Source organism: Neopelma chrysocephalum, unplaced genomic scaffold (genome assembly GCF_003984885.1).
Source record: "Neopelma chrysocephalum unplaced genomic scaffold, ASM398488v2 Primary Assembly neopelma1_72, whole genome shotgun sequence".
Classification (NCBI taxonomy): domain Eukaryota; kingdom Metazoa; phylum Chordata; class Aves; order Passeriformes; family Pipridae; genus Neopelma; species Neopelma chrysocephalum.
Window position 1 is genome coordinate 1,565,853 of NW_020897732.1, and position 27,680 is coordinate 1,593,532.

The following is a 27,680-nucleotide window of genomic DNA, read 5'->3' on the forward strand; positions in this document are numbered from 1 at the left end:
ATATAATCCTTTGTCCACAAGACTCTCACAGTATGTTCTCCAGGCTGAAAAAGTAGAGTTATTACCTGTTCTTGGTGGCTGGGCAAATGTTATGTGAGATTTTCTCTCTAAGTGATCTCCGTGATTTTTCCTTCCACATTCATCCTGCTGAGTCTTTAATGGGCGTAACTACAAGAGTATTTTAGCTTGGATCAGGAGCACTTAAGCTCTTCTGAATCAAATCTCCTTATTGTTCCTTGATTCACATGGCGGGAGCATGGGGTGGCACTGGTTACAGGAGGAGCCAGCGAGAAGCTGGACTGGGTGAGCACAGCTGTCGTGTGTACCTACAGGCCAGGATCTGCTCTCTGGGACCTGACCAGAGTGACAGAGCTGCCCTCTCTGGAGGTGCTCAGCCTGGGGTCGCTTGGTCTTCAGTTCCAGTTGTTTCCCTACAATTTGGTTCCTTCTATGCCCCATTGATTGCTACGTGCATACAGCCTGTCCTCATGATACACATCTGTCTGTAACAAAATGTTGTTTATCAGTGCTGTTTCATAAACTATTGTCCAGACCGCAATAATCTTAAAGGAGGCATACAGTAATGCTGGCATCCAAATTGGAATGATCTGGTTGGAATTCTGTTGCTCCACTGTGGCTCCAGCTCTGCAGTTGTGCAGTGCTTTTCCTTGTGCAGCCTTATGCTGGGTGTGCACGAGTGAGAGGTACCATGGTCCCTAACAGTGGTGGAAGCCCAGCAGCTGTCAGTTGCTCACAAGGCACTGCCATCCCCATGTGGAAAGAAGAAATAATAATGTGACTCCATGGAGATGCCCCAGATACACCATCTGGCCAGAGTACTGAAAGCTTTGGACCTCCAAGCTGTCAATTAAAAGTATATTGATCAGTATTTTGTTTTTGTCTGTCCACAGTCACCAATTATAATAACGTGGTAGAAGCAAACTCAGATTCAGATGATGAAGATAAATTGCATATAGTGGAAGAAGAAAGTGTAACGGATGCAGCAGACTGTGATGCTAGTGTGCCAGAAGATGAATTGCCAACAGACCATATAGTGTTACCAGAAAACAGTGAAAGAGAAGGGAGTACAAACAGTTGCTGGGAAGATGAAGGTATGTTTATTTTCACTGATAGTGCTATGTAGAGAAAGTTTTCTAAAACAAAGATTCAGTAGAACTTTTTTGATTACTTTATTACTGAAATAACATGTAATATTCACAATCAAAAATGAGGTTTTCTGACATATTTATTGTAACATACTTTGTGTTCTTTATTTATTATTTGAAGCAGATTCAGAAATGCATTAATTCCATTGGCATTGTTAAACAGGAGTTTCTGATCTGTAGATGCAGCATTCTGAAGGGTGATCAGAGCTACTTGCTTTTAGTTTTTCCAAGTCTTTTTGCCTGGCAGGTCTCTGACATAGCTTCTTGTAAGGTTGAGGATTTGCTCAGCTTGGGGAATAAGCAGTAAACCAAAATCATGAAAAGAAGTAATAATCAGATGTAAATTTCTCCTCATGAGCTGCTTCTGCCTTTTTCCTTGTAAAATATAGGCAGAAAAAAAATAATTTTTCAATTATTTGTTTTAGAATTGGCTAAGTAAGTCATAATGAATCTCTATTTTGAAAACACTGGAAGGAGGTAAATGTTGTGCATGTTATGCAGCAGCTTTAGAAGCTGAAAATTCTAAGCAATCACAAAATGGGCCTTTTTTTACTGTGGAATCAGATACTGAGTTTCATAATATCACACAGCATGCTTACATTTGAGCCAAATTGGGATGCATAAATTAATGGAATTTATTGTGGAATTTGGCCTTAATGCCCTGAAAGATACAGAATGTTTTCTGGCGTATCCCTGTTTGTGTCTAAACTCCAGCCGCAATTCTTAGTATCCACCTTTTAAAACTGATGGTTTAATGCACAGTGCATGACCTCACATCTAAATAAACAGAAAGCAGTCATATGGTCCCTAACTGCAGTCCAGCTGAGAGAGAGCAGCTGAGAGTTCAAAGAATAGCATCAACTCAGCCTGTTTTTGCATAGCTGTTATTGCCAAGGTATGCTGTGCCGGGAAATGAGTATTTTGGAGCTAAATTATTAGGTAGGTAATTTTCTTAGTTCTCCTGTAATATTTTTGCTCTCCTGCAGGCTGTATCAATCAGAAATTGCAGTTACATTAGAGTGGGCTGTGTGTAGACTTGAACTCTGCAAGCATAGGTGTAGGAAACTTGAAAAGGGAGGGAAGAAGAGCACCGGCTCCCAGAGGTTCTGGGTCAAGACCTTTTGGCCTGAGTGTTTCCTGGAGATGTACCCATCACACAACTTCTTGCCTCAGACAGCCTTCTGTGGGTTTTCAGGGCTTTAGACACATGAAGGCATCTTTTTTTGACTCAGTATTTCAAATGTCCATTTTTAACCTTTGAAAATTTGTTCGCTAAAATTCTAAATTCTATTTGATTTTAAATTCTGCTGTGATTGTAGATTCACAATGTAGGAAATGTCTCTCAGCTTTGGTCTTTGCTGATGAAGACGGTATTTCATTGGTGCTTAGACAAAAAATTAACCAATTGCCATACAGGCTTGCTCAGCTACCATAAATTTCTTCTGTAAAAATTAACTATTCTGAAGCCTCTTTTGTAGTGGGCTGGAGGGTTTTTTTATTTGATAATAAGGTTTTTTTTAAATAAATTGTTTAAATTTCTGGCAATGCTTACATGAAAAAAATGAAGGCTACATTAGGTTTTATGGAGCTTTGATTTGCTATGGTAAAGCACTATTTACTCTTTTTATAGCTTTCCTAGAAGGAAATGTCTGAGCTGAAAATCATATCATCAGTCTTGGTTGCCTGTTAGAAATCTGAAGAGAGGTACTCAGTGCATGATCTCTGTCATACAGGGAAAGGTACAGGGGTAGGTGTTGTGCAACACTAGTATCATCTTCAGGACTGGTGATTATTTTTAGAAAACATACACTACAGCAGTTTTACTAAGTTGTGTTTCAATGGTAAAGTAGTGCTGAGCAGTTCTGAGTTTAGCTGAACTTTACAGAATGAGTTTTTTACATATTTATTCTATTTGCAAATGCCCGAGAATAGAAACAACACACGTAACATTTCTTTATCAGAGTGGTTTCCTTCCGTTTCCAGTCATTCTAACTGAATTTCTATAAGACCTTCAGAACAGGTGTTTTATATATAAGGTGTGTTTCTCAAGAGGTTTAACTGAAACAGTCCTACAGCTTTAAAAAAATGAACCACGTGTATCCTGCACCAGTTGTTGACAGTGTGCCAGCATTCATGTGTGCAATGATTCTGTAATATGATTTTTCTTTGCTGTAGTTAGAAATAAAACCTATACTACAATTAAAAGGAAAAAAAAAAGCAAGGGTTACACTTACTGTATTAACACACTTAAAAAAGCATTATTATGTACTATAAATATTTAGCAACTCTGGAGGTCTCAGAACTAGAACTACAATATCTTTGAAAAATTGAAAATTTTAAAAAATTCTGGACTTTGAAATAACCTTTAAAAATGAACAAAGTTATATTTCATGTTTAAACTCTTCCTGGAACTCAAAAATTCCTTCAACTCATAAAAATTTAGGTAGAGCCTATGTGCTCAAGAGTGTGTTCTAACATTTGGTTGGTTGTTGAGGGATAAAACAAAATCTTTTAGGAGGAAGGTTAAAAAAGTGTGGCATATTTTTGATCAAAAAGCAAACAACCAGTCAATACTGTAACCTGTAAATAGTGCTTGCTATATGCATATCAGAAAATTAGCTCTAAAGAATTTAAATTAGAAACTGTCCTGATAGGCTTTGGAATTTATTCCCTTCTCTGCAGATAAACACTGCAGTGGAAATTTCAGTGAAGTTTGTCTTTCAGCCTACAACCAAAATTTCTGTTTTACTAGTCATTTAAATTTGATCAGTTGTCTTAGCCTTGCAGAGATCTTTACAGGCAGCTTATGACAGCAGTTGTCATGCATGTTTGCTGCTAGTTAACACTGTTCCCTCTGACCTGAAAATCATTAGTGTTTAACCCTCGGAAGCCCCACCATATCTCTAAGCAGCAGTTCATAAGCAGTGATGAGATACAGAAACTCAAGAACCTGTTTTACAACTATTTGGTATGTCCAGATGTAATGCCAAGATGGATATTCATGCCCTGGATGCTATTCACGGAGACCTGTATTTAAGCTGTCATTCAGCAGGTAGCTTGAGTTTCCTCTGGAACTCAGAGCTTTGACTTCTGCTTGGTGGAACAGTGTCCCCCATCTTCACATCCCATTCTGTTGTTTCCCAGCAGCTCTATTTGCTGGATGATAACTGGGATTGAGGGCACAATTGCAAAGTTGCCTTTCTCTTTGGACCATTCATAACTATAAAGAAGGAGCTCTACTTAACATTTTTCAAATTATTAATTATTCCTACAGCATTAGGGAAGATCACCCGCTGTGGAAAAGGGCTCCTCCCTGTGTTATACCCCACTTTTAGCTGTTGGGAAGAGACAGTACCAAAGAGAGGTTATGATTATTAGAATTGAGAGGTATTTTAACTTCACTGACATTAATCTATAATGCCATAAATTCCTTCACATTCCCTTGGGAAGCATAGCTTCTATTAGTACTGAAGCCAGTGGAATTTACTAGAGACACTAATTTAAATTTCTGTGAGTAATAACTTATTGATATTACTCCTCTTCTGTAGACCCTATTTCATAATGGAGAAAAATCACAAACCCTTTTTAGAGGAAAATTGTGAGTTTGCATCATGACTGATTTTAAGAAATTAAATTTTGGATTTAAATTTACATTGCATCCAGTTATCCATCTTACAAATTCTGAACCAGGTCTGGTATTATGAGCCAAAAATTTAATTAGTTCACAATCCAATATTGAACAATAAAATACAGACTATTTTGGTTTTTTAAGATGACAATTGAAATTAATGTAAGTTTAAAGAGTTACAGTTTCCTTTTAAACGTATTTTTTGTTTGTCACTATTTGCAGATACTTTGGGTCTGTGGGATTTGGTCAAAGTATATAGAATTAGGAAGCTTTTCCTTTGAGGAAGCTGGTACTATCTGAGAACTTAAAGTTCTTTTAGAATTTATCATCTTCCACATAAAGGAGAAATTGCCTTCTCCTATAATTAAAAAGCTGGAACGTCCTGGGCTTTTGACTTGCCAAACCAAAGGATTTTTTCCTGCACTGAGGTAGAGTGAAATAAGGTAAATAACAGTCTAACAGTTGCCATTTCAGATCGTAGCAGCTGTGTGGTCTAACCTCCTGGATCACCTGGGAGTCTTTTTCTGCAGTATAGGTCTGAAGCATCCAAGGTTTCCCTAATGGAACTATGAAATAATGTTTTAATTTCACATATGTTAGTGTAGCATACGACTGATAAAGAGCAAACCAACCAACACAGCTTTCTTATGTACTCCTACTGTAAGGCAGGTACTGACAGAAAAGTCAGCAGTGGCTTTTCCTATGGGAACTTCCCAGTCCAGGGTACCCAGTGAATCGAAATGAAGAGCAACTTGGGCCGTGTATTGATTTGAACCAACAACCTGTAGTGAGTTAAAACTTCCGTGCTGCATCCTTGAATGCTGCAGCTCAGCAGAGCTGGCAGAGCTTGGGTGGCAGGTTGGCTCTGCAGCGTTAGTTCTGAGGATGTCTGCGAACTCATACTGAGTATTGGAATCAATATATGAAAGATTTCTGCATGCACAAAAATCTTGCACAGTTGTTCTGAAGTGGGCAGCACATGTTTAAAATCCTTTTTTTGTTTAAGCAATCACAGCCATAAGTGGTTTCTAGAGTATTTACAAGAAAGAGAACACATTGGGTCGCTGTTTGCAGACATTACCAGCAAATTATCAATCCTTTCTGAAAACTGCTAGTTGGAGAAAATATTATAAATGTATTTGTTTTATGATAGTCTGCTTTCTTGGAATAATATTCCAGTGTTTCAGATAGCTACATTTGTAGACAAGGTCATTTAAGTAGCTGATTCTTTATTTGCTGGAGAAACGCACTGTCCATGTCTTTACCACTCTTGAAATAATAGTGTTTAGTACTGCTTCCTTTTAAGATTTTGTTTCCTTAACCATCAAATATCTTCGTGGTTCAGCTGATCACACATTGCTGAAATAATGTGTAATCTGTGTTTTTGAAACAACATTGTGTTTAAATGTAAGCAATACATACATTGAAAACATCACTGAAAAAATAACTCAAATATATTAAGTTGTTGGGGGGGAGCTTTTTTTGGGGCATTTTTTGTGGGCTTTTTTCAATAGTTGTTCTTTTTGTGAAATGTGCTGTTTCAGCTGGAAAAGAAACAAAGGAAATCCTGGGGCCTGAAGCTCAGACAGATGTAATTGGATGTACAGGTATTTCTTTATTAATCTGAGTCCTTTAATCATAAAGTTCTGTTTAGTTTTTGCTAGGTGAGTAACCTTCTGAAACCTTTGGAGTTCTCACACCTATCTTTATAAAATTGCTAGAGGTCTGAAATTGTAAACAGTGTTTTAGCTGAGGAAAAATAATCTGGGCACCTTTTGTGTGTCCATGGCCCGGAGGTGTCAATGACCAGTGTTACAGAGCAGCCTCTTGCCCAGATCTGACCACAGAGCCGCTGCAGCACCGTGTCTCTGAAGGGCAAAATAGGGAATAGCAATGGTTAACATGCAGCTGTACAGGTCTAAAGACAGTGTTTTAAACCAGTAAGGATTATACAAAAATAAGCTTAAGCTAATACTATATTTTATTCTCAAATGAAATCAAACTCCTATTTGTAATGATTACGCAGAAGGCAAAATTAAGTGTGTACTTCAGTTTCAGACTCAAACAAAAACAGATGCTTTGTTATTTTTTCTATTTCTCTTCTTGACAAAAAGTTATTATGTAGCCCATCCAACTTTTTTTAAGTTGTTTGGGTTTGTTGTTTTTTTTTAAATGTCCCTACTAGATATTATCAGAGTAAGCTTTATTTAGAAACAAATAAAAAAGCAACCAACGAACCAAACCCTACATCTAAACACCGATATGTTTAAAACTGTAGATTCACACATTCCTTTCAGTTTCTATGAAGTCAGACCTCTCCACACAAGTATGGAGAGCTACATTATGCATTGCATTACAGTCTGCATGTGAGAGACTGCCTCATGTCATAAAAAGATTGTGTGAAATTGTAAATTGAATATGTGACTTCACACTGAGAGATGAATCATAAAATTTTTTCCTATTAAAAAGATACCTCACATTAATAGTGGAGAACATCTGTCATGATTTAGTGTGCTGCAGGCAGAGCTCTCACAGAATGTTTTATCATGGTAAAAATAAACTCTATGAACAATGTATTTAGGCAAATACTTGGTAGCAAATATTTATTATACAAGCATTAAGTAAAATATTTATTATCTGCTAACTTTGTAATACAGTTGTTCATTGGGGTTTTTCATACATTTTAAACTGGAAAATGTTGCAGGTTGTTAACTAGATCTGAAACCTTTTTGGTAGCCATTTTCAACACCAGAGAACAAGCCACTTGGAGTTCAAGTTTACTGCATTTCATCTGGCCAACACTTGTTACTCAGAGTTTAAATATCTTCTGGGCTTGTGCTAATGAACGGTTATAAATAACATTAAAAATTACGTCTTGAAGGCAACACGTTTCCTTTTGCAAATGTAGGAGCCAAGATGGTAAACTGGCCTTCAAACTACAAAGGCTAAATCATAATTAATATTGCATTTAAGATTTGCAGGGAAGTTGAGAGGAACAGCTAAATCTAAAATGATAAAAATGCACTGAGTTGAAGGGGCAAACTGTGTTAAGTTTTTAAATATCATTATGCTACTGGTTCTCCATTTTAAAACTTGGAATAATCTGGCATCTTAAAGGGCTTGACCTACTCTAGTATTTGTAAAGAGTTTTTTAATCTTTGGATAGAGCGAGATCTGGCAGTGTGAATTACTGAATCTCATGTACGTTCTTTTTGATCTCTTCATTTCATATCTTATGTCTTGTTTTTCACTCTTAGTAAAAGAAGATGAATGTGATTCTGATGCAGAAAATGAGCAAAACCATGACCCTAATGTTGAAGAATTCCTTCAACAAGAAGATACAGCTGTTATCTACCCTGAAGCACCTGAGGAGGACCAGAGACAAGGCACGCCAGAAGCTAGTGGTCAGGATGAAAATGGTAAATAGGTCACCAGTTCAGTTCTCATGAAATCAATTTACTAACTACTTCATCCAAAAGTTCTGTTGCATTTTACAAGGCAAATATGTAACTTTAGAGGAAAAAAGCCCTTTGTTCAATAATTATAAGAGGATGGGATCATCATGCAAAAAACATTACTGCTTGATTTGTGAAACAAAGCATGCACTAGTATTCAATTGTATGAGTACCTAAATTATAACCTCAAGTGAATGGAAAAAAAATTCAAGCTTTCATAAATCCATTCAACATCATTATAACATAATAAACGTCTATGAAGTATAATGGGAGTAAAGCAAGCTATTGTGGTTTTATGTAAGAATAACTTCAGGGGAGTTATGTTTCTTTTCTTTTTTGTATTTCTAAACAAAGCTCCCAAAAGAATCTATTAGATAGGATTTCTTTTATTGGGTAGCCAGTCTATGACAGGCTTTGGGGTTTCTTCGCCTGAAAAGGCAACAGTGGAGAAAAAAGAAGCATTGTTTATACAAAAATGTTTATGGGAAAATAATGACCTGTTGTTATTTAGAAGTAGATGTGGGACTTTTTCTCTGAGGAAGTTTCATGCTTAAGGTGTTCTGAGTTACATGGGGAGTCATACTTCGTTCGTTTCTTCATCATGAAATATTTGAAGGCAAATACTGTTCTGATTGATTTTGCATTTTGTGCTGCTTTCTGAAGTGTTCAGCTTTCATAATCTATGACAACTACAGTTTCACCCAGATTGTGTTCCTTGATTGGAGTATTTACAATTTTTCAAAAGAAAGTAACATCCTGGATAAACGGTTAGGAGTAGTTTTAAAAATATATATAACTGAACAGATAAATGTCATTGTAGCTGTAGTACTGCACTGGAGTCTAAGAAAGAGCAATGAAAGAGGTAATGCTAACCTTTTGTTCTGTTCCTCCAGAGATTTTATGTATTAGAGATTCTTTTTTTAAAAGTGCATGATTGATTTAGGATTTTAATTTGCGGTTGCAGTGGCACAGATTGTCAAATCAGTTTTGCAATGTGATTTCCATGTAATCATTAAAAATACACATATGCAATAATAATTTAAATTGGACCTATCCCAATAACTTCACAGAGAAGTATTCTGAAGATGACAATGCTGAACAATAATGTTCATTTTTTTAATCATTTGGGAACAGAAAATGCCAAAAATATGGTGACATTTGCTAAAGATACATGCTTCCAAACTGATGGATTGGACAAGAGAAGCAACAGAGTCAGAGTTTTAGTGACTTTGGGAAACTGCCATTTTGCTATTTACTCCAGTGGAAACAGAATTTAACATGCTTCTGACATTTCCGCTGAGTTGTATTTGTGCTGAAATGGAGTATTCTTTATGTCAGGTGAATTGAATTGTAGATGGAAAAAAGAGAATTGAAGGGAAGCATACTGTGTCTGTGTATGTGGGAATGGATTCATTTTTGGACAACCCAGCTAAACTAGGAAAAGCAGCAAGGGTAAAACAACAAAAACCAGTGCAGTAGGGGTGGTAACTTGATTGTTACTGTAACAAATGTAAAAGAACAGATATGACAGAAAAGGTGGTGTTTTTTAGCAATAACAAAAACTAGTCTGACTCTTCCTTTTCACTGTTGCAAGAGCAGTGACACATTCAATAAAAATAAAGCCAGTAAGTTCCACACAAACAGAATGAATTGCTACTTCGTAGAACATATAATGAGTCTATGGTGATAACTGCTGGAAGAGGTCATGAAGGTAAATAATTCAGAAGTACTTTCTAGAGTACTGGTTAATTTTATGAGTATTAATAATTCTTATAGTTCTGAAACTTTAAATGACAGTGCATACAAATGTGTCCCTCGTGCGTCAGAGCGTAAAATGTTAATCAGTAAAGACTTTCCACCTTTCCTTCCTGCTCATGCTCAGCACAGTGCATAGGTGCATCCTTGCAACATTTGTTTCCTATTTGTCTTGGAGCGTGGAAGAGTAGCATGGTCATTCAAGGATATCACACCTATAAGTTGATGGTTTGATCAAATACAGCAAACCCTACATTTATTTAAGCATACTTTTACCAATTTACAAAGGAGGATTTTTTCAACTCTTTAAAAAATTAATTTTTCATAATTTACTGTGTAATTTTTCATGATTTATTATGTATGGGGGGTAGATGTATGCTAATAAGAAGGGATGAAGTTAAAACTTCATAAATGGTGACATGTCAGAAATAGACTTGTGAAATTATTATTCAGCTTCAGTCTGATTTCACTTTTCCTTGTACTAATACAGAAGTAACTTTATGAAAGCCAGCAAAATATATTCCACAGATCACATTAGAATCATATTTATGGCCTCATGTTTGATCTCTCACCTTTCTGTCCTGCAGACAGTACGTCCTACTAACACATACATATCTGTACATCATAGAATCATAGAATGGTTTGGGTTGGATGGGACTGTTAAAGGTCACGTAGTCCTGCAATGAGCAGGGACATCTTCAACTAGATCAGTTTGCTCAGAGCCCTGTCCAACCTGACCTTGAATGTTTCTAGGGATGGGGCTTCTACCATCCCTCTGGGCAACCTGTTCAAGTGTTTTACCACCCTCATCATAAAAAATTTTTTCCTTATATCTAGTCTCAATCTACCCTCTTTTAGTTTAAAACCATTCCCGCTTGTCCTTTCAGCATATTGTGCTGACTCTCTCCAGTGTACACTGGGGGAACGATACCACAGTGCAGTTAGTAGCATAATACCTGTGGAAAAAATCTAAATTATCATTAGTCCTTTTCTAAAACAAATGTAGCTTCTAGCAGCTGCATGTTTTCTTACGTATTTACATATTTACATATGTAAATGTAAAGCCTGTTTGTTGGTGGTAATAAGTTTGAAACTTGCATTTATTTAAATATGGTGTATTGTCTCTCCTGTGTAGGAACACCTGATGCATTTTCCCAGCTGCTCACTTGCCCATATTGTGACCGAGGGTACAAGCGTTTTACCTCCCTGAAGGAACACATCAAATATCGCCATGAAAAGAATGAAGATAACTTTAGTTGCTCCTTGTGCAGTTACACGTTTGCGTACAGAACGCAACTCGACCGCCACATGACATCACACAAATCAGGAAGAGATCCAGTAAGTGGCATTTGAATTAAGGATTTATTGTTCTCTGTAACAATACTGTGATTTCTTATGTGGGCAAAAATGTCGAGAGCAAGTAAGCTGTAAGCTGTTCACACCAGATTACCTGTGTACTGAAGTTCCAGTCCCGGAGCACACGCTTCAGCTTGCTGCTCAAGTCAGACTTTTTTTGTAGCTGTCAAAAGTTGAGATCTGAATTCCTATGTTTTCATTCATCTGTGCAGTACATTTGGGCTTAAATTTTAGTTTTCAGAAGTTCTTTATTACATTTATAGGTAATTAGTTGGAGTTTTTTCTTATTCATTGACTAACATTGCATAAAAATTATGACTCAAATCTAATTTCAAATCTTTTGTGAAACACTTCCATTTTTCTTTCATAAATCCTGTTTGGATGATTCACTACTTACTGTAGCAATTTTGCCCTTAAGAAACAAATCATTGTGTTGCTTGAACTGCGAGGTACAGTTTTTAAATGCAATTCATGGTAGAAGACAATATACAAATAATGAATGCATAAAATACAGTGTTTCACTACTAAATGAAGCAACAAAAAAGGCCAAGGATGTTATGAGCTTGTTTTCTCTGGTTTATGGGCTGACCTGAGGGCATGGTTCCCTGAAATGCCTTCCATGAGTTAACCATCTAATCACTATGGAAGATCCTGAGATTTTCTTCTTCTGTCCCTCTTTTTCTTTTCTTCTTGTATCCTCCACTCTCCCATTATCCATCCCCAGCACATACTTCCATAGCTTATCAGGGCACTCTGAGGCTCAGGAACCAATTGAAACAATCAGGAATTATCCAGATTAAAAACTGTACAGATTTTCCACCACCAGGTTAAAGAGGCTTGGAGATGTTCCTTTCTGAGGACAGACTAGAAAGATTGATAATCTCCAGAGATGAAACAGGAGACAAACATAACAGAAAGATACAAAACAGAAGGTAAAGGTAAAAGTACTTCAACATTTCTGGTAGCTCACAACCAACATATATTTTGTTAAACTGAAAGGCTATATCCCAGGGTAAGGGAGATGCTTTTTTACAGTGTCTATTAACCTCCGTTCTACAAAGTATCGCTAAGTCCAAGAATGTGACAGGCTTAAAAATTTATTATACATTTTTATACCTGAGCATTCACATTCAGGGGTAAATTAAAGAGATAAAAGAAGTACTGACCATCGTGCTGCAAGGATATTACTGTCTCACAGCGTTTGGAATAACCTCACCAGCGTATTCCAGTGTGGCAGTTCTTTTTTATTTAAATATGTTTCCTATGAATATATTTCCTATTTCTGTCTTGCTCTCTTTTTGGCTTGGCTTCCACTTTAAAAGTTACTGTCATCTTATATACATCTTATATTTCTAACTATAAAACCTATGAGTGCTATTTAAACAATGCTTTTTTGTGACACCACATTTATTTTCAAATTTTTTCCATTTACAAGCCTGAAAGCAGAAAAATAAAGTAGTTGGGGGGTGGAGAGAAGCCTTTCCAATATTTGCGTGTAGTTTGAATAAAAAGATAAAAAATAGCGAGTAAACAGTGTCAGAAGAATTGTTACAAAAGGAAGCTTAAATCGTATTCCTGCAGATATATTTTAATGGGTTTATACTTTTGAAGGCACAATTGTTTGCTTAATGTTGTTTCTATGAAGTATCTGAAACTCAATATTATACCTGTTTAAGTGTGTTCTTTTCTCTAGAGCCTTAGCCAGAATTAAAACTACAAAAATTTAGATATTTGGCAAATTTGAAATATGTATTTGTTTTTGTTATTATCTCTAAAGTTGTCGTATCTTCAAAATAGGCTTCATGTGCATGTACATGGTTACATCCTTTGTGTAATGGAAGATGAACTTCTGTCCTTAGTAAAGTACAGACCTATAGTTGTGGATCTTAAACAGCTGCATGTTTAAAACATAATGCCTTATTCTTAAAGAACTTCACCTGAAAGTAGATTATTTGGGTAGCTTTGTTAGCTGGTTAATGTCCAGCATGTGACAATTTTGTAATTGTTCTCTATGAGGAAGCAAGAGCAAAGATAAAATCTGGTATAATGAAGGCAGTGAAAGAGGTATGTCCACACTGGGCCTCCTTCTGAGCCAGGGGGAGATGTGCCAAACTGCAGCTACTTCTGCTTCAGCACAGAGCCTGCACCTTCTCCTTCACTGCTCCCTACTCCCCATGCCCTGTGTCCCTCACGGTTCCCTTGGCTGCTCCTACACCTCTCAAGGTTTGTAGGAGGTGATGCTGGGTATGTGTCGTCTACCTTGGCATGTGAAGCACTGGAAAAGATTTTGAAGTATGAAAAAGTGCTTCTTAAATTTGGTTTAATTTTTTTCTCATCAATTTACAAAGCACCTGTAGGTAGTCTTTCAAAATGTCATAGTGCCATGCACACTGCTGAGAAGTGGCAGTTCATGAAGACCATGGTCAAAACAATCTGTGAAAAAACCTTGAAATACCTGTAATTCCTGTCCTCCAAAAAGCTTTTGAGGATTCTTATAATTAGTTTTGGTTCTCTGGTGTGAAAAGAGTGGCTTCAGTCCTAAGCACAGTAAATATTTGATGCAGAGATTTATTAGTTGCTAGTTACAGACCTTAATGCTGATGTTTCTTCTTTCAGTCCTTGAAGGAGTGCAGATGAGTATTCTTTGACTGCTGCAGTTAATTCCTTAAAGAGCAGAAAATGGCAGTTATGTACAGTGTATTAAAAATATATCACACATCAGAGACACAAAATATCACACATCACTGGCTTTAACAGTGCTGAAACAGGGAAAACCATTTGAATCTGAGAACGTGAAGGTGAAAGAATATCACAGGTGGTACTTTAGAGAAGTGTTATGATTTCTGAGCTTTAAAGAAGATCCTTCAAGGTAATTCTGAGGAAGTCCCGGATTTATAAAACAGTATAGTATGGACAGCAAGAAAGCTGAATAAGGAATTACATATATAAGAAGGTAAGGCAAAATAGATTTGGAAACACTACCTAGTAGAAAGCTCGAAGCACCTTATAGATATGACCAGGAAAAGGAAAACTCATTAAAAAATTTGATAAGATAAATGTGGACTTCATGCCATAGAAACAGAACATTAAATTTTAAAGACTGGAGCAGAAACGTTTGTGACAGATTGAATACACACACTGATATTTAGTATGAATATTTATGTAGTCCAGCATCTGCAGTAACTGTATATATCCTGAGAGCCGTTAGCTTGTGTAATCTCAAGTCAAACGGTAGTAACTGATTCTCTGCAGGCTTAAGTAAATCCTGACACAGTTCTCTACACTCAGTGCAGTTGGATCATTAAAGTGAAATGCAGTGAGTCAGCTGCAATCATCTAGAACATCATCTTCAAGGGACTTAGTTAAACAGAGCTGAAAAGCTGTATGGACTAGCAAAAGACAGCTGACAAATCCAGAAGTAAGGGTCAAGTGCTAATCAGGATAAGTCAGAGTGGAGACCTCACTGCAGAGCCTGGGAGGAGGCAGGAAGGAGCCCACCCTGGGGAGGATGGGAGCAGTATCTACTGAGAGGTAAAATCTGCAGCTTAACCAAATGCTTATCCCAAGGGAACTGTCAAATTAGAGTACTTGGAAGTAATTTAGATTATCTTGCTTCAATTTGTCTTCTGTTAGCATTTGTAACATATAAAAGAGGACAGGGTGTTGAATGGGAAGGGTTGATAATTTGGACTTCATATCTCAGAGAGCTCAGACTTTCATCCAGCAACCTGCACAGCCACGGGTTCTTCAGATCTGCAGGCATAAATCAGAACAGGATCATCATCCTGCATTTTTATCCATCCACGCTTCTCCAGTGTGGTTTTCAGCCCACAGTTGTCGTGTCTGCACTCAGGGAAGATCCTTAGCACTCAGTGAGCATTTGCTCCCAGCACTGCCAACCACAGCAGAACCAGAGTGAGGGGTAGGAGCTCCCCACCATGGTTTCATACCAGAGGAAGCTAATCCGCACCAGCCTGTTGGTGGTGGCTGCCCATGGGAAGGCTGTGTCCCCACAGCACATTAATAGTTCCATTAATGAGTTTATGAAATTACTTGCTCTGGTTACCAAAAATCTGCAGCTGCATCCAAATAGTGGTAGAGTATCTTTTCGCCAAGTGAGCTCTACTTAGAAAGGAACTGCTGCATTTTTTTTAATGAACAATTTGTTTGAACAGAAAAATTTCTAATTCCTTCATTTCATGTTGGTAATTCAGCTGCTTCAACTTTTAAAGTGCGTGTAATTTTTGTCTTTAAAAATACATGTTCATAAAGTTGTACAGTTTGTGATAAAATTGTAGATCTTACATATACATGTCACATATATACTACATATATTTACATGTCTGTCTTTTGCTATTTTAAACTAGCAAATAGTGAAGAGGTTTGATGTTATGTACTTGGGAAATTCCTCTATATTTTTATTTTTTTTTGATTTAGTTTTTTGCATTTACTTTGTGAATTAATTGTGGCTGAGAGTACCTTTATTGTCACTGAGCTACCTTCTCTTGAGCAATCCTGTGACATCATTATATGGAGGAATCCAAGGCCAACAGTAAGAACTGGAAGCATGTAAATGGAAAAACCAAGTCAACTGATTAAACTTTAAACAGGCTTTTATAGGCTTTAATGTTTTTCTGTCCTGCATGAAATATTCTGTGGGTGGTGGGCTTGGGGTTTTTCTTGATGTTTTTGCTTTCACAAGTAGAATTAGCGTGCATCCTGGAGCTTCTTACTCACATAACTTGTCAGTGTAAGCTTCATCTGAACTGAAGAGAAGGGGCAACTGTATTTTGGGTTTGTTTTGTTTTTTCTTTTTACTGTACCAGATTTATTCAGAATACACGTGTCTCAGTTTTTACCTGATTTGTAATTTGTTTCTTTTTCGTGCATTACCCATACCATCTTCAGTCTCTTGCAATTATGATTGATTCTTTTCATTTTTGTATTGCATTTTTTCTCTTACAATGTGAAAATACAAGATGTTTCTCCAACATGCTGGCCTGTGCAATAATTAAGAATTCTTTCTTACAGAGACATGTGACGCAGTCCAGTGGTAATCGAAAATTCAAGTGCACTGAATGTGGAAAAGCTTTTAAATATAAACATCACCTAAAGGAGCACCTACGAATCCACAGTGGTAAATAAATCAAGCATTGAATTGAGTACTAGTGTTGCCATTTTTATTCTTTATAACTTTGATGTGATAGCAGTCTTGTACGTCTAAGTTTAAAATACTAGTGTTTTCCTTATTTTTTTCTCTTTTGGATACTGAAAGCACTGGCTGCAACCTTCAGCTATGTGCAGGGAATATGCAGAAAAACTCAAGAGGATTTACATTTGCAGCTTAAGCTCTTACAGTTAAGGAAAACTTGACCTGTGACAGAAGAAATGGGGACATCCTTCTGGTCCTTTTTCACATGTCTGTTTTTGATTCAATGTTTGCAGATCAGTCAGCATGTTATGAGCTTTGCTAGAGAATTTTAATTGATAATAATCAGGACATAAGATCTGTGTGTTCTTACCATAGCTGCGATTGTCACCATTCAAGACTAGTCATATTAAAGTAGAATCAGGACACAGTGACATACAATTTATTAAAAAATAAATTTATAGAAAATGTTATATATAATATATTTTAATATATAATATAACAATCGGTTAAATGTGACCACTCAAAAGAGATTCTCAATTTCTGTCTTTAACTGAACTGATAAGTATTGTAGGAAGCTATGAGTAGATTGCACTTGAGTTTGCTACAATAAAATATGCACAGCTTCTTATACAGTTATGATTTGCATTTATGGTAGTTTTTCTTTAGATAATCATATTCTTCTTTTTTCCCATTCTGAAGTAGTTTATGCAGCTTCTGATATTAGTAGTGATACTACTTGAATGGAGTTTAATGAAATCTGCAATTGTCATATAGACAGAGAAATACTGGAACACATGATCATGTGGTTTCTATCCTATATCTACTAGTGGATCACACACTTATTAAAGGAGCCTTGGATCAGAGCTATAGATGATGTAATTACTCTTACTGTTCAATTCACTGTATAAGATTTTTTTTCCCTAGGACTCTTTGAGAGATCACTTTGATGTATTGTCTCTGGTTACTATTGTTTGATGAATTTACACTGTAACCTAGCAAACTGTTGCATATGCCTTTTTTTTTTTTCCTCTTTTTTTTTCATCTTTAGGAGAGAAGCCATATGAGTGCCCAAACTGCAAGAAACGTTTTTCCCATTCTGGTTCATACAGTTCACACATAAGCAGTAAGAAGTGTATTGGTTTGATGCCCGTGAACGGTCGAGCCCGGACAGGGCTCAAGATGTCTCAGTGCTCCTCCCCTTCCCTTTCTGCATCACCAGGTAGCCCAGCAAGACCACAGATACGACAAAAGATAGAAAACAAACCTTTGCAAGAGCAGCTTCCTCTTAACCAAATTAAAACTGAACCTGTGGATTATGAATTCAAACCCATAGTGGTTGCTTCAGGAATTAATTGTTCAACCCCTTTGCAGAATGGGGTTTTTAGTGGTGGTAGCCCATTGCAGGCAACCAGTTCTCCTCAGGGTGTGGTGCAAGCTGTTGTTCTACCAACAGTAGGTCTGGTGTCTCCCATAAGCATCAATTTAAGTGACATTCAAAATGTACTTAAAGTGGCAGTGGATGGTAATGTAATAAGGCAAGTACTGGAAAACAATCATGTTAATCTTGCGTCCAAAGAACAAGAAACAATCAACAATGCATCTATACAACAACCTGGCCATTCCCTCATTTCAGCTATCAGTCTTCCTTTGGTTGACCAAGATGGGACAACCAAAATTATCATCAACTACAGCTTGGAGCAGCCAAGTCAACTTCAGGTTGTTCCACAAAATCTAAAAAAAGAAAACTCTGTTCCCGCAAATAGTTGCAAAAATGAAAAATTACCAGAAGATCTTACAGTGAAGTCTGAGAAAGATAAGAACTTTGAAGGAGAGACCAATGATAGCACTTGTCTTCTGTGTGATGACTGTCCAGGGGATCTTAATGCACTTCAAGAACTAAAGCACTATGAAACAAAAAGTCCTCCTCAGCTTCCCCAGCCCAGTGGAACAGAAGCTGAGAAATCTGACTCCCCTGTCCTGTCAGAAACTGGGGAGAACAACTTATCTCCTGGTCAGCCACCTTTAAAGAACCTTCTATCTCTCCTAAAAGCGTATTATGCATTAAATGCACAACCAAGCGCAGAAGAGCTTTCAAAAATAGCAGATTCAGTAAACCTACCACTGGATGTGGTAAAAAAGTGGTTTGAAAAAATGCAGGCTGGACAAATTTCTGTGCCATCTTCTGGACCATCTTCTCCTGAGCAAGTTAAATTAAGCAGTCCCGCAGATAATGATGATCAAGCAGCAACTACAGATGTGAGCGAACCGCAGAACAGCACAAATAACTCACAAAATCCTGTTAGTACAACGAAATCTCAGACTTTACCAGGGGGATCAACTCCAAATGGTTCACAGAGTAGCACGCCATCTGCATCGCCACTAAACCTTTCTTCATCAAGAAATTCACAGGGTTTCACGTACACAACAGAGGGTGTACAAGAAGAGCCACAAATCGAACCTCTTGACCTTTCGCTACCAAAGCAACATGGAGAACTGTTGGAAAGATCTACCATAACTAGTGTTTACCAGAACAGTGTTTATTCTGTCCAAGAAGAACCTTTGAACTTAACTTGTGCAAAAAAAGAACCACAAAAGGACAACAGTGTTACAGACTCTGATCCTATTGTAAATGTAATCCCACCAAGTGCCAATCCCATAAATATTGCTATACCTACAGTCACTGCCCAGTTACCTACAATTGTTGCCATTGCTGACCAGAACAGTGTTCCATGCTTGAGAGCTCTCGCTGCCAATAAGCAAACCATTTTGATTCCACAGGTGGCTTACACGTACTCTACTACAGTTAGTCCTGCAGTTCATGAGACACCACCAAAACAGATCCAAGCCAATGGAAATCAGGTACTTCGGTCCCCGTATTCCTCTATGATGTATGTATTATGTATTCAATTTGTATCCATACTGAACTAACAGAAAACTATCAGGATAAATTAAATAGAAATATAAATACAAACTACTGATTGTAAATAGGTAATAGATGTTACTGTTAAGCCTTCTGCAAAGCTAGTTAGCTCAGGCATCTTGAGTCCAGACTAACAGAAACTATTGTGCATGGACTACTCAGTTCTTCACTGTATTTAATTTTCTAGGACATTAGTGCTCACTGTTTAAAGGACAGTCTAATTCTTCTAATTATCCTGATCAAAAAGCAAAATAAAACCATGGCTTCTGTCTTTTGCTGGCTGCATATCTACTCTTTTCCCACATTCAGAAAATAAACTCTTTGGAACTTTTTGCTACTCCTTTCATGCTGCCCTTCTTCCTTGGCTTGCAGAGTAGCTGAATTCATCCTACGCCATAATGGCACTTCAAACAAAATGCAGATGTATTCTCAATTGAAAGTCAGGCAGGTATTTATCTTCTTCATCTGCCATTCCTGTATTTGGTCCTACTCCTCCCTAGAGTACATCCAGATGTGATCTAATCAGGATCAGTCCTCCTGAGAAGTACCTGTGCGCATTGGGATAGGGACAGGGCAGAAAAGTGACTCACATGTAAAGGCTGAGCCTTGAAGAGTTACAAGTTTGCTTATACATTAAAGTTTATGAGACAGACATTTGAGGTAGCTAACGTGCACTTCTATATTCAGATTTGATAACATATGATAAAATCTGTGTGTAGTAGTACTGCTGATATCACTAGAAAATATTGAAATGCTTAGAAATAGATAACAATTATGGTATTTTTAAAACTATTTACTAATGAAACATTCAAAGTCCCCCAGTTTTGGGTTAAGTAGTATTTGTGGTAGTTTCATGAGGAAGAGGATAGTCAAATATGCAAATTCGAATGGTAACTTAAGTACCTGTTTGTGAAAACTTCAGTAAAAAAGTACAGTCTTCATAAAATCTGTGAGACAGCAAAATGTGGGTGACCAGCATTAGTTGAAAAATGCAATTAGTTGATGAATTTGGTCTTTCAACTTACTGAGGTATTTTATAGGTCTGTAATCTTTTCTTCCATCCTAACAATGCATTTATTTTATTGATGCTAAAATATTATGTGCCAGTGCAGCTTAGACCTGGCCAACAGTCAGATTTGCATGTGATTAAAGCCAGTCCCGTTGAGAATTCTGCATTTGTAAGGTGGCAGGGACTTCAGAGCTGTCCATTTTGACTATGGAAGTCTAAACAATTTTGTTTGGCTATTTATGAACTTGAATAACAGTGCAGCTTCAGTTTACGTGAGTTATTGTTTTTTATTGAACTCAACCTTTTTTGTAATTTTTCTGAAGGATGAAAGGCAAGACACTAGCTCAGAAGGAGTATCCAATGTAGAAGATCAAAATGATTCTGATTCAACACCCCCAAAGAAAAAAATGAGAAAGACAGAAAATGGGATGTATGCATGTGATTTATGTGACAAAATATTCCAGAAGAGCAGCTCATTATTGAGACATAAGTATGAACACACAGGTATGTACTAGGAAAAGATGTTTCCGATCATTATTTCTGTGTAACTGATAGTCTCAATTATAATCCAGTTTTCAGGCACTGTAGAGAAGTGTAATAGTCCTTCTTATTGCTTGTGCTCAGCTTTCTTTAGAAACCCATGTTTTGTGTATTTTTTTGACAGAACAGCAATTCTTTCTTTCTTTAAATTTGTAAGACCTAAATCCTAAATAGAAAAAGGGGAGGTTTTGCATCTGGCTTATGAATAATCAGCCTCAAGCCACAGCCTGTAATTGAGGATGTATTACTTCTAATTTACCTTGCCTGGTTATAAGTTAAGAAAAATTAAAAATTAAAAATATGAATTAGGAAAAAAGGATCATGTATGTGTGTGATACTTTACATGAAAGGCAGCGTATCTATCTGGCAAGAAGGATTTTCAAACTGAGCCACATTTGTAATGATCTGAAGTTAATAGCTTCAGCTATTCATTGGACACAGAATCTAACCCCTAAAGAATACCCTTTTCACTTTGATTTTTATTTTTAATTTTTCATAGTTGTTCCTTTTGACTCCAGTTCTAGTATCTTTAGGATTTTATTAGTAAGTCTTGCTCTCTTATTTCTTCTGTGATGTCTTAAAATAAAAATTCTTTTTTTTACTGGTTAGGTGCCAAATATATATTGGATTTTGTATTATGTATTTCTTTCCTGCTGGCTCTGTATTTCTTCTTTCCCCACATCCAGAAAATAAGCTCTTTGGAACTTTTGGCTACTCTCTTCATGGTGCTCTGCTTTCTTGGCTTGCAGAGTAGCTGAATTATTATATTATATTAATTATATTTCTACATATTATTGTTTTATTGTCATCTCACATATAGAATTCAAAAGATAACAAATTCTCTTTTTTCTTTACTACTTGATCAAGTTTGTCAAGTTGTATTCATTAGGCGTATCTAATTTCACAACTTTCCTGTCCTGAGACTCTTTTAACTCCTCCTTTTCCTAACACAATTGTTCTTTCCATTCCAGTTTTAATAATGAAGTGTTCAAATCATAGAATCATGTAGGTTGGAAAAGACCTTTAAGATCATTGACTCCAACCATTAACCCAGCACTGCCCAGCCCACCACTAAACCATATCCCAAAAGTGCCACATCTTATATGTCTTTTAAATCCCTCCAGGGATTGTGACTCAACCACTTCCCTGTTCAACCTCTTCCAATGCTTGATAACCCTGTTGGTGAATAAATTTTTCTTAATATTCAATGTAAACCTCCCCAGGCACAACTTGAGGCCATTTCCTCTTGTCCTATTACTTATTACTTTGGAAGAGAGACCAACACCCACCTTGCTGCTCGTTTGGCATAATGGATGTGCTAATCATCTCTATAGTGTGACCAAAAAGCTGCTGTCTCATTGTCTTCAACTTTTATGTCTGGGCTACGACTGTGAGCTTGTTTTGTGTAACAACTTTGGATGCTGAAAGCAAAATAACATTACTAGGCTCCTGATAGGTTTATGAGAGACTCTAAAAACAAGACAAAGTAGAAAGCTGGAAAACATAGCAGAAAATGAACTGAGTGAAACAAAGCAGATTTTTCTTGTCAATAGATATGTAGTCAGCAGGTTTTGTACATAAAGCATTTATGTGCATTTATGACCTGTGTCAACCTAGATTTTAGAATGATTTTTCTTTTACCTGTAACCTGGAAGAAGGACTTAGTACACAAAAACCAACATAAAAGCTTGATTGCTTTCAAATTACCATCAATATAGAAAAGTTAAAATGGTTTTGAGTTGAAGTAGTTTACTGCAAGAAAAATGTTTCCTTTTCTAATTTATATTTGCACTTTTTTGTGCTAAAAGTTATATCTGAGAATCTATTTGTCCTTCTATGATCAGATTTCCAGAAAAAACTTACAAATTACCCTTGTAATTGTGACAATGTAACCTTGCACCCTCCTCCTTTGGGCTCAGGTGGGAAACACAGACTGATAATGTGTAGAGTAGAACATCTTGTTAAATAAAGTTTAATCATTGTTGCTAACACATTCACCACCAATGACAATGAAAACAACAGGGTAAATTTTTAGAACTTCAGCTACAAGGTGCCCATTGTTTGTGCTTTATTTTGTAGGTAAAAGACCTCACGAGTGTGGAATCTGTACAAAAGCATTTAAACACAAACACCATTTGATCGAACACATGCGACTGCATTCTGGGGAAAAACCCTACCAATGTGACAAATGTGGAAAGCGGTTTTCGCACTCGGGGTCTTACTCTCAGCACATGAATCATCGCTACTCCTATTGCAAACGAGAGACAGAGGAGCGTGACAGCACGGAACAGGAGGAGACGGGCCAGGAGGTCCTGAGTAGTGAGCATGTGGTTGTCAGGGCGTCTCCCTCGCAGATCGACTCGGATGAGAGAGAGAGTCTAACCAGGGAAGAAGAGGAATACAGTGAAAAAGAGGAAGAGGAGGAAGAAGAAAAAGATATAGAAGGACTTCAGGAAGAAAAAGAATGTAGGGAACTACAAGAAGTAGAGGAAGAAGAAGTAGAAGAGGAAGAAGGGAAAACTGAAGGTAACAAGAACGTTGAAGCTGTAAATCAAGCAAGCAATGCAGAACCAGAAGTTATACAAAATAATGGGCAGGTGTCAGAAGAAAATAACGAATAAAGCTTAAATGCTAGGTTTTTTCTATAAGGAAAGAAAATGGTAATGAAGTTCGTTCTATATTATACATGCTTTTCATGGAAACGCAGTAGCCTGCATACTGTGATTTCTGTTCACTACTGTGTAAAAAAATATATATATAAAAAAAAATGAAAAGAAAAAAAAAAGAAATCCAGGTGTGCCTGAACCTCAAACTTAGTAATTTTTCACACAGTTTTCAAAGTTAGGAACAAGTTTATAACATGAAGCAGATTAGAAAAATACAGTGACTCTGGAAGCAAAGATTTAACAGGTTGTAGGAAACCTGATTTATAGACAAGCATCTGGCATTGTTTGTTTTATCAGTATTAATTTTCATTCTTAAGTTGATTAATTTTTAAACTGTACAATTGGGAGAGATTTATATGATTTTTTTTTATGGTAAAACATTTCCTAAATCCGCTTCAGTATTTTCTTATGTTTTAAAATGTGAGAACTTCTGCACTACAAAATTCCCTTTTGCAGAGACCTGTAATGCAGTTGCAAACAGTGCTTGGCTACCTTTGTAAATTCAACCTAGAAGGTAGCAGTTTATGACATTAGATGTTGTAGTAGAGCATATTATCATTTAAAGTGTATTGTTAGCCTTAAGAAAGCAGATGATAGAAGAACTGAAGTTTCTTACTCATGTGGTTAAAAATGTAGTTGAGAAGATTGTCGTTGAGTTCTGATTGCAGGGACTAACAGTGTTAATACTGGTAAGGACAGGAAAGTCGTCAAAAACAGTGTTTGTAATTGTGTTTTGAGTATGTAGTAACAATATGAAGGATATGATATGAAGCTTTGTATCTCCTTTGGCCTTATGCAAGACCTGTGTGCTGTAAGTGCCATTTATCAGTATTACAAAGGCTCTAAGCAGCCTTTATCCAATGTGTGGCCTACAATAACTAGCATTTGTTGATTTGTATCAAACTTCTAAACTATACATGGGGAAAAAAACACTCAGCCATCAGAGAAGTAAGAACACTGGTATATTTCATTATTTAATTATTTGGTGGTATTTTGGGTTAATACCTGACTTGCAGAATTTCTCTACAATAATTACAAGGGAAATTTTCTAATCTGCTTTATTGCTTTATTGGTTTACTTTAATTTCAGACACATACATGACATGTTATCTGGCTCATAAGTATTTTCAAATGTTAGTTATTATGGACCCCATTTATTAACAATGTTAGCTGATTTTTACCTATCAGTATTATTTTATTTCTTTTAGTTTATAGATCTGTGCAACATTTTGTACTGTATGTCTTCAAACCTGGCAGTATTAATACCCTTCTTACTGACATATGTACCTTTTTAGTTTTAGAAAACTTTTATATTTATGTGTCTTATTTTTATATTTCTTTATTTATTACACAGTGTAGTGTATAATACTGTAGTTTGTATTAATACAATAATATATTTTAGTATGAAAATTTGGAAAGTTGATAAGATTTAAAGTAGAGATGCAATCGGTTCTCTTGCATTGAGATTTGATTTAACAGTGTTATGTTAACATTTATACTTGCCTTGGACTGTAGAACAGATGAATTAAAATGGGAATGTATTAATTTTACAATTGCAATTAATTCATTTTACCTTTACCCAGTTTTTAATATAAAGCTCTTAAATTTTGAAATTCACTGTGTGACTAATAGCATGATGCTCTGCAGTTTTCTTAAGAGATTAGTCTAACCATAAAACTCTCATTTCCTTAGTAAGCCAAATTAGAATAATCTTATAAACAGTGTTGGGAACAATGTTTAACATTTTCGTGCCAATTTGTTCCTGTATTCATGTATGTATGTTACAAATCTGAAACTTCATTTTTAAGTTCCTTGTTACATCATGGTCATTTTCTAGTTTTTTACCAGACTCCCCATCTCACAATAAAATGCGTCAACAAGTCTGACTTACTGTCATTATTCTGGTAATTTAGAAAATGGGTTTAAATTATTTCTGTGAGATGCTACTCAGACACAGTTCCTGCTTCGGTGTCGATACTCAGTTTCATTGTAGTAAGGAGCACGGAAGTGAAAGAAAGGTTGGACTGTGTGCAGGCACAGGGATTGCTACATTAGTTTATTGATTTACCAGCGTTAGGAGAACAACTGAGTTTTCAAAATGAACCGTGTAGTTTTGTGATTTATTTTTTCTTGCTATCTATCTAATATACAGTTTAATGCTCTCTTTCAATAAGACTGCTTTTAAATGAGGTAAGTCTATGACTGTTTTCTTGACTTAGCTATAAGCTAGTTGTCCGTGACAAGGTTGATGTATATATTGCTGTTGAACTTTCCAAAGAAATAGTGACAACGTTACAGATATAGAATTTCAGCAATGTAAGTATAAAGCCTTGAAAGTTGTATTACATATGCGTGTTTACAGTGCTTTGCAGTTTAAGCAAAGTTTACAGGCTGGTCTTTAAGCAAAGTTCTGTTCTTTAATGATCTCTAAAATTCAATCTCAGTTGCTAATTTGGGGGGTTATTTTATATGAACATCGTGTAAGGTTTTTTTATGTTTACGTACCTAAATGTTGGATAATTCTCAATCTTTTCATCTCAGCATTAATCCTTCATAGGAAGGATTTACCCCATATATTAATTGTTTTACTTTGTCTGCATTTTGCTGTACAGTATTCCAATACTGCACTTCTAAGTGGAGTAAGCTCCAACTCAGTAGTATCACTGAGGTAAATAAGAGAAAGCAGTTTTGAAAAATATAACCATTTATATTGCATCAATAATATTGCCTTGTAATTATTATCATAACAGAGTTAATCAGGTGGTTCAGAATTGTAAAACTGTCTCTGCTCTGTTCTAGGTAATGAAATGCACTTTTTTAAAACTATTTGAAGATTTTCCCTATTTTTCATATTCCAAGATGTCTATGGTAATAAACCCAGCGAGACATTTGTTGAAATGACAAAATTTTGCTGGCAGCTGACAGCTGAATGTGAAAGTCCAGTAACTTGGATAGAGAATAAAGTGCAAGCAATTTTGCTTCAGGAAATGTCATTGGTTTGGGGGAGGAAATTTATATTAATTACTTAGACTATGAAACCATTATTAACATTTTTATCTTCAAGATGGATCTGTGTATTGAATTTGCTATCTGTTAAGCTCAGAGATGTCTCTGGTGTTTGTGACCTTATAACATCATTTATTATCCATTTGAAAAATACAAAAACTCTGATGTATCTTCATTTAGCTGAGTAAACTCATCTGGAACCCAGAGGTGCTTAGCAGACACAGGCTCTGCTCCCAGCCCTGTCAGTGAGGTGCCTGCAGTGCAGATACCTGGTGGTCTAGAGATGCCCAGGCAGCTGTGAAAGAGTCCAAACCCCAGGGCACCAGCTGCTGCCACATGGACCTTCTTAAATTAATGACAAAGCAGTTTAAAGGACAGCAAGTCACACACGGGGGAAAAAAAAGTGAAAGCAAAAGTGTAAAGCCTTTGCACTCTGTCCTTTAGACATAAATAAAAGTTGGGAAAGAGCAGCAAACATGGAATGTGTAGTTTTAATGAAGCTCCACTGTCCTATGACCCGTTCTTCAGTTGGAAGATGAAAAGTTAATCATTTGCCCTGTGAGCCCAGGCTGGTGCCTGTGCCTGCTTCTTCCTCAGGCTCACCGTGCATGGCTCATCTTAGCACAGCAACCAGGGACAGGCATCAGTCCAACCTGACAGAAAGAAAAGTGTCCTTTGGATGCAGCATGGGACAGAGCACTGCTGTGCCTGATGTGCTGGCTCTTTTTCTGCTACTGCCCCATCTCTTGGCTCCAGAATATAATGTGTTACTGTTTCAAAATCACTTGCAGTTGCAAAATTGTGTCAGTTGCTATGTCCTCTTTTATCAAGTAATATGAAAATAGGAAAAATACTACAGAATAACTATAGGAAGAATGTTACAAAAGTAAATACTAATTTAATGCCCTGGGAAGGGGAATACCCTTCTGAAATCCTGAGCTAATAGGAGTAGAAAGATGGACTTAAGGCTGCTGAGAAAAGTGTAAGAGACCTTGAGGAGCAGTAACTGCTCCTTCTCTTTCCGTAAT

At 36.6% G+C, this 27,680-nt stretch overlaps 1 protein-coding gene across 1 annotated transcript in view; it reads left to right on the plus strand.

Moving 5' to 3' along the window:
- ZEB1 (zinc finger E-box binding homeobox 1) overlaps positions 1–25,532 on the plus strand; it is a 120,425-nt gene extending 94,893 nt beyond the window's left edge. Inside the window, exons 2-9 of the mRNA XM_027686821.1 lie at positions 912–1,112; positions 6,339–6,401; positions 8,052–8,213; positions 11,140–11,342; positions 16,392–16,497; positions 17,561–19,371; positions 20,765–20,945; positions 23,061–25,532. Of these exons, the coding sequence (XP_027542622.1) occupies positions 912–1,112; positions 6,339–6,401; positions 8,052–8,213; positions 11,140–11,342; positions 16,392–16,497; positions 17,561–19,371; positions 20,765–20,945; positions 23,061–23,602 (3,269 nt within the window). The 3' untranslated portion in view covers positions 23,603–25,532. The remainder of the gene's footprint in view (positions 1–911; positions 1,113–6,338; positions 6,402–8,051; positions 8,214–11,139; positions 11,343–16,391; positions 16,498–17,560; positions 19,372–20,764; positions 20,946–23,060) is intronic.
- The last annotated feature ends 2,148 nt before the right edge of the window (positions 25,533–27,680 follow it).